At 43.1% G+C, this 8307-nt stretch overlaps 1 protein-coding gene across 1 annotated transcript in view; it reads left to right on the plus strand.

The window, feature by feature from the left end:
- Positions 1-2998: 2998 nt before the first annotated feature.
- The window catches only part of PHF11 (PHD finger protein 11), a 54527-nt gene continuing 49218 nt past the window's right edge, over positions 2999-8307 (plus strand). Inside the window, exon 1 of the mRNA XM_006837698.1 lies at positions 2999-3239. Within this exon, the coding sequence (XP_006837761.1) occupies positions 2999-3239 (241 nt within the window). The remainder of the gene's footprint in view (positions 3240-8307) is intronic.

Here is an 8307-nt window from a genome sequence, read left to right on the forward strand (position 1 = left end):
CAGTGGAGTGTCATTTGATTTCTTGACTGCTGCTTCTACTGTTTATGGATCCAAGTAAAATTAAAACCTTGACAACTTCAACCTTCTTCATTTATCTTGATATTGCTTATTGATCCAATTGTGATTTTTGTTGTTTTTACACTGAGATATAATCTAAATGAAGGCTGTAGTTTTTGATCTTCATCCATAAGTTCTTCTAGTCTTCTTCACTTTCAACACGTAAGGTGTGTCATCTGCATATCACAGGTTGTTGATGAATCTCTTCCTTCAATCCTGATGCTGTGTTCTTCATATAGTACAGCTTCTCAAATTATTGCTTAGCATACAGACTGACGCCCACTTTCCCTGATTTAAAACCATGCAGTATCCCCTTGTTCTATTTGAACAACTGTCTCTTGGTCTATGTACAGGTTTCACGTGAGCACAATTGAGTGTTCCAGTATTCCCATTCTTTGCAATATTATCCATAATAAAGTCATAATAAAGTCACATGCCTTTGCATTGTCAAAAAAACACTGGTAACTTTCTGGTAATCTCTGTTTTCAGTCAAGATTCATTTTACATCAGCAGTGATAGCTCTCTTTTCACATACTCTTCTGAATCCACTTTAAATTTCTGACAATTTCCTGTTTTATTATCTAAAGCAAAATTTTACTTGCATTTGATCTTGATACTATTGTATAATAATTTTTGCATACTGTTAGATCAACTTTCAACTTTACTTGCAAGTAATATTTTGTTAAAGATAATTCAAAAACAGCTGCAACTAGTATATTGACAAGGAACTGCCAGAGATTCAAGCCAGATTCAAACAAGGACAAGGAACTTGGGATATCATTGCTGACATCATATGGATCTTTGCTAAAAGCAGAGAATATCAGAAAGATGTTTACCTGTGCTTTATTGATTATGCAAAAGCTTTTGACTATGGATCATGACAAAATATGGACAACACTGTGGAGAATCAGTATTCTGGAACACTTGATTGTGCTCATGAGGAACCTGTATGTAGACCAAGAGGCAGGTCCTTTGTACAGACCAAGGGGACACTGTATGATCTAAAATCAGGAAAGATGCACATCAGGGCTGTATTCTTTCACTATACTCATTCAATCTATATGCTGAGCAAAAAATCTGAGAAGCTGGATTATATGAAAAAGACCATGGGATCAGGATAGGAAGGAAGACTCAGTAACAACCTGTGATATGCAGATGATACAACTTTGCTTCAAAGAGGACTTACAATATTGGTGAAGATCAAAGATCACAGCCTTTGGTATGGGTTGAATCTCAATATAAAGAAAACAAAAATCCTCACCACTGGACCAATAAACAACATTCTTATCAATGGAGAAAAGACTGAAGTTCTTGGAACAACTATCAACACTAATGGAAGCAGCAGTGAAGAAATGAAACGATGCATTGCATTAGGTAACTCTGCTGCACAAGACCTTTTTAAAGTGTTGAAGAGCAAAGACGTCAGCTTGAAGACTAAGATGCACCTGACCCAAGCCATGGTATTTTCAATAACCTCATATGCATGCAAAAGCTGGACAGTGAATAAGGAAGACCATAGAAGAATTGATGCTTTTGAGTAATGGTGTTGGAGGAGAATATTGAAAGTGCCATGGGCTGCCAAAAGAACCAATAGATCCGTGTTGGAAGAAGTGCAGCCAGAGTGCTCCTTGGAGGCCAGGATGGCCAGACTTCATCTCTCATATTTTGGACACATTGTCAGGAGGGACCAGTCACTGGAGAAAGATACCGTGTTTGGTAAGGTGGAGGGTCAGAGAAAAAGAGGAAGATCCCAAGCGAGATGGATTGGCAAAGTGGCAGCATCAATGGGCTCAAGTGTGGCAACAATTGAGAGGTTGGCCCAGGACCAGGCAGTGTTTCCTTCTGCTATGAGTCAGTACCGTATAGTTGTTACGAATCAGTCAGCTCTTCGAAACTACCAGCTGTTCCTGTTCCGTGGAAGAAAGATAAGGCTTTCTGCTCCCATAAAGATTTACAGCCTCGGAAACCCTGTACTAGGTCGCTATGAGTCAGAACCAACTCCAGGGCACATAACAACAACAACAAAAGTTAGCGGAACCGAAAGGCTCATCTTTCTCTCGCTGAGCAGCTGGTGAGCGTTGCAGTCCAGTGCTTATCCTACAGAGCTACTGCGCCCCTATTCTTTCCATTTGTTGTTTAGTGCGTGGAGCTGGTCCTGACTCAAGAGACCCTGTAGAGGGCTTCAGGGGCTCTAAATCTTTGAGGGAGCAGAAAACCTCATCACCTTCTAGAGTGGGCTTAAAAAAGAAAACTAAACAAATTTTATTTTACTTTTTTTAGGAAGAGAAGCGGATGAATCCTCCAAATGGGAAATCACTTGAAATCATTTTTACAGCCGAGCACAGACGCTCCGAGTCCTGGTGTGGCACTGTGGGTTAATGAGCGGGACTGCAAAGTCGGTTTGAACAGCTCACCAGCCGCCCCTGGTAAAATGCTACACAAGGGTTAGAAACGCTGGACAGGGTCCATATGGGTCGGAGCCGACTCGATGGCACTTGACAACAGGCGTTTGGTCACCTTTTCTTGGAAGAAAAGGGGAAGTGGAGAGGCAGGAAGTGCAACTGTTTTTTGCTGTTAACTGTTTTGTTTTTTAAGACAGTACTGGTCGCATCTGAGTGAATTTGAACTTCTGTTTGAATAAAAAGCCCTACCTCCTGGAAACTCCGGGTCCTGGTGTGGGGCTGCGGGTTAATAACCACAAGGTCGGCCGCTTCTCGGAAAATGTATGGCACTTTAACAAACACTCTGTAAACTCTAAAGAGAAGGATAAGGTCTGTTTCCGTAAAGACTTACAGTCTCCGAAACCCTATGACTAACCATAAACTCATGTCAGCTCTTAATCGGTGGCGACTTTCCCACCGACAGGCGCCTTGGAGAATCGAAACTTAGTGTTCTCCAGCTTCCGGGAAGGCGGAAGAAGCTCAGCTACCCCAGAACAGCCATGGCGCAGGCGTGCGGGACCGGCTCTGGCTGCCTCCGCGGGCCCGATCTGGGAGCCGAATCTGGCGTGCTCTCCCAGCCGGGGGGTGCTGTGTGCCCTAGAGGGGCAGTCGGGCAAGGCAGCGGGGCCATGCTTGCCTGGGCTCCAGGATCGCAAATCCCTACAGCGGCCTGCTGTGTGCCAGCGGCAATGGAGTGCGGCCCTGCGGGAAGAACTGAGGACGTGCATCTGCCAGCGAGAGGTAGTAAGTGTTACATTTCTCTCTCCTGTTGTGGATGAGACACCTGGTAGCTAACGACAACCCTACCACATTAGAACTACAGGTACCAAAGAACCCCAAGATTAACGGGGTAGGGTGCTCCCCTAGCAAGTTTCTACACAGTCTTAAACAGTATAGTTGGATGCCATGGTAGTGGTAGGCTTACAAAGTCTTCACCCAGGCTTGAACCCATGTTGTGTTCTCCACTTACTAGAACAAACCTTCAAAGACCCTCTGCTTGAATGAGCAAAGCCATTGCCTGGACTCGTTCTATACTTCCACATGGATAGAACTTCTGTACTTGTATGAACCAGACACAAGGCTAGAATTTGTTGCTATTGTTAAGTGTCATTGAGTTGGTTCTATTCATCCACCCTGCGTAGAGTTTCCAAGGAATGGCAGTAGGTTTGAACACCAGTATTGCGGTCGATCCTACAAGCGCCACAACAGGGCTAGAGTCTGGGATAGAAACATGAGTTAGGCCTACAGAAGCTTATGTTTTTAGGTTGATTTGGACTCAGGAGCCCTTGTGACACAATAGCTGCTCCATAAGGTTTTCTTGGCTGTCATCTTTATGCAAGCAGATTGCCAGGGATTTTCCTTCAGAGCTGCTAGGTACATTTGAAATTGGTGAGCTGCTTACCTACTTCACCACCAGAGCTCCTTGTTGTTGTTGTTGTTAGGTGCCATCGAGTCGGTACCAACCCATAACGACCTTATACACAGCAGAACGAAACACTGCCCAATCGTGGGCCAACCTCACTACTGTTGTCACGCTTGAGTCCATCGATGCTGCCACTTGGCCAATCCACCTTGTTGGGGGGTCTTCCTCTTTTTCTCTCACCCTCCACCTTACCAAACATGATACCCTTCTCCAGGGCTCCTTGAGAAAGTTTTAAAACCCATTGCTATCGAGTGAATTATAGTGATCCTAGTCCTGGTGTGGTACTGTGGGTTAATGTGCCAGACTGCAAAGCCCTTTGAACTGCAAGGTTGGCAGTTCAAGCTCACCAGTCGCTCCTCAGAAACCCTATATAGGGTCGCTGTGGGTCGGAACCAACTCGACGGTACTTAACAACAACAACATAGGACATGTCAGAATCCTGGTGTGGTGCTGTAGGATAAGCACTAAACAGTTAACTGCAAAGTCAGCAGTTCAAACCCACCAGCTGCTCCTTGAAAACCCTATGCAGGGTCTCTATGCGTCAGAACCGACTTGATGGCACTTAACGACAACAGTGTATATGGAATCCAATCTGAGGAGTCACAGGAAATGAGGTTCTAAGCTGACCTCATTCTGGCAAACTCCAAACTGGTATATCTGCCGGGGACTGGCCTCCACATAGGAACTTGGTTCACGAGGAGGGGATACCTGGCGGCGATAGGGATAGCAAAAGAGACACAGAGACGCAAAGAGAGAGACAAAGAGACACTCCGAAACCAGGGTGGATGCTGGACTGGCATCAGGCAGATCCTGCGTTGCAAACACCTCCGCCACGAAGGCCGTAATATCCTGCATAGTAAACATCTTAGCTAAACAGGCAGTATGGTTGCAAGGCTGGACTGAGCCCCCTGCATGCTGTAAAGCACGCTTTGCCGGTCGTATTATCACCTGGATTCATTCTGCGCCTTCCTTTTATTTAGGGGAGGTACTTTACACAAAGCTAGGAGGGACTAAGACAAGGTACAGCTGTCAATCTTACTTTTCCAGACATTCAGGCAACTTTACATCATACTTTGCAGGTTCGAATCTCACAACCGCAACTTGGTTTCTCAAGCTTAATTAACATACCTTTTAGCACCTAGCCTCAAATGGGGGGAAGAAAAGGAGGATTCCCATTGTGTCAGTTGCCCAGCCCAGGTCCTTCAGGAAAAGAGGCGCCTGGGTGAATGGGCTGCACCTGGAAACACTTTAGAGAGGGCATTCCTATTGTCCTTAGAACAGACCACGGAGCCACCCAATTTACTTTGAATGAATTCTCTGAGGAAAAAACTTTGCCTGTTTGGAATTTTACAGTCTTGGCTTTTAGGAAAATATTACATTTATCTGTGGATATCAACGGCTCATGTTTGGAATTAATAAATATAACTGAACACTAAGATGAAAAACAATTTGCTATGACTGCCAGTGGCCAGAATTTTTTCCTCAGAGCCTGTGGCCTGTATAGTCGACACGGTCTGCAACATATATCCAACTGCTTGCATGTCTCAAATGATCTCAAATTCTTTTTTCCCCCTTACATAAACCTACAAACTCTTGAACACACTCACGCCTTATCCTTTACCATTCCATTGACCCAGTTGCCCAGAGCAAAGACCTTAGCAGTCTCTTTTTCTCTCCCTCAGTTAATCCATTCGGGCTAGTCAGTTGTCTTTGAAGTATATCTTGAGCCTGATCGTTTCTCACTACCTCTATTACTACCATCCTGCATTGGCAGAGTTGAATTGCCCCATAGGGTTCTTTATGGGATCAGATCATGAGGTCTTTCTCTCTAGAAGCCACTGGGTGGGTTTGAACCACCTACCTTTTAGTTACTTTTAGTTTCAATACATGCAGTTAACCGTTTGTGACATCAGGGGACCTTTTACTTACAAGGAGGCTTCAAAAAGTTCATGGAAGAATACAATGAAAAGATCATGGATTTTTCCCATGAACTTTTTGAAGTCCCTCAAATATGACTAATAAAGGATTAATATCCCAAATACTCATAGATGATACACCAAACCAAATCCACTGATGTTGAGTCAATTCTAATTCATAGCAATCCTATAAGATTAGAGCTGTCCTATAAAGGTCTCTGAGGCTGTCAACCTTTTCAGAACCTAAAACTTAAATTAAAAACTGATGTGGGGGAGAATTGGCATCACTGTAATACCCAGCTCTCCTATCCAAAACCAAACCCACTGCCAGTGAGTTGATTGCAACTCATAGCAAACTTACAGGAGAGAGTAGAACTGTGTCTTAGGGTTTCCAAGACAAAATTTTCACAATTGTAGACTCCTATGAGTAGTTGGGAGGTTTGAACCACCAACCTCTCGGTTGGTTAGCTCTTTGCTTAATCCACTGTACAGCCAGGGCTCCTTCCCTCCTATTCAGGAGGGTAGTATATTTCCCTCTACTTATTTTGATTGAACTTTAAAAACACCTTTTTCATCATATCATTTTTCTTGTCTTTGCATAATCAATAAAGCACAGGTAAACATATTCCCCTGCTCAGTATCCCTTTGTGGCAACCTCTGAGCATCTGTTTCTAGAATTTGTTTCTAGCATTCTTTGCACAGACTCCCTTCTTCAGCTCTGCCCATTTATTATTTTCCAGGGAGTCTTGGCACTGTGGGATAAGCACTGGACTGCAAGGTTGATTTAAACCAAAAGATCAGAAGTTCAAACTCACCAGCCACTCCTGGGAAACCCTGCACAGGGTCACTATGAGTCAGAACCAACTTAACAACAACAATAAATGCATTGAAGATCTCTAGGTCTCAATCAATTTTGAAGTAGACTTCTAATCTGGTGTGACAGTTAACCTCATGGTTGGCGGTTCAAACCCACCAACTGTTCCTTAGAAACTCTGTACAGAGCTGCTATGACTCGGAACAGTACTTAGCAACAACATGAAATAGAGATGTCATCTTTCTTTTCCTTTTAACATATAATTAGCCAGAGCACTGTTTGTTTAAAACACTATATTTTCTTTGTTGACTTAAAATAACAATTACCATTATTATTGAAATTGTGCTGTGGGTATGGCGGTGTTTTAAGAGTTTTGTGGTTATTAAGTGCCATTGAGTCAGTACCGACTCATAGCAACCCTATGCACAACAGAACGAAACACTGCCCAATCCTGGGCTAACATCACAATTGTTGCCACTCTTGAGCCCATTTTGCCAATCCATCTCGCTGGGGGTCTTCCTCTTTATCTCTGACCTTCCCCCTTTCCAAACATGATATCCTTCTCCAGCAGCTGGTCCCTCCTGACAATATGTTCAAGGTATGAGAGACAAAGTTTGGCCATCCTGATCTCCAAGGAGCACCCTGGCTGCACTTCTTCCAACACAGATCTGATTGTTCTTTTGGCAGCCCATAGTAATTTTAATATTCTCCTCCAACATTGTAACTCAGATGCATCAATTTTTCTACGATCTTCCTTATTCACTGTCCAATTTTCGCATGCATATGAGGTTATTGAAAATATCATGACTTGGGTCAGGTATACCTTAGTCTTCAAGCTGACATCATTGCTCTTCAACACTTTAAATGGTTTTGTGCAGCAGATTTGCCTAATGCAAAACGTCATTTGATTTCTTGGCTGCTGCTTCCATGAGTGTTGATGGTTGATCCCAAAAAAAACAAAGTCTTTGATAACTTCAATCTTGTCTCCATTGATAAGAATGTTGTTTATTGGTTCAGTGGTGAGGCTTTTTGTTTTCTTTATATCGAGATGCAATCCATGCCAAAGGCTGTGCTCTTTGATCTTTATCAGTAATATTTTAAGTCCTCTTCACTTGTAGCAAGCAAGGTTGTATCAGCTGCATATTGCAGGTTGTTAATGAATCATCCTCCAATCTTGATGCCACTTTTCGTCATATAACTCAGCTTCTCAGATTATTTGCTCAGCATACAGGTTGAATAAGCATGGTGAAAGAATACAACCTTGTCGCATACCTTTCCTAATTTTAAACCAGTAAGTGTTCCCATGTTCTGTTTGAACAATTGCCTCTTGGTCCAGGTACAGATTCCTCATGAGCACAATTAAGTGTTCAGTAATACTCATACTTTACAATGTTGTCCAGAGCCTGTCATGATCCTCACAATCGAAAGCCTTTGCATAATTCAATAAAGCACAGGTAAACATCTTTCTGATATACTCTACTTTCAGCCAAGATCCATCTGGTGTTAACAATGATATCCCTTGTTCCACGTCCTGTTTTGAATCCGGCTTGAATCTCTGGAAGTTCTCTTGTCAATGTATGCTTGCAGCTGTTTCTGTATTACCTTTAGTAAAACTTTGCTCGCACTGGATATCGAAGATATTGTCCGATGATTTCC

The sequence above is a fragment of the Chrysochloris asiatica genome, unplaced genomic scaffold (assembly GCF_000296735.1).
Source record: "Chrysochloris asiatica unplaced genomic scaffold, ChrAsi1.0 scaffold00022, whole genome shotgun sequence".
NCBI lineage: Eukaryota > Metazoa > Chordata > Mammalia > Afrosoricida > Chrysochloridae > Chrysochloris > Chrysochloris asiatica.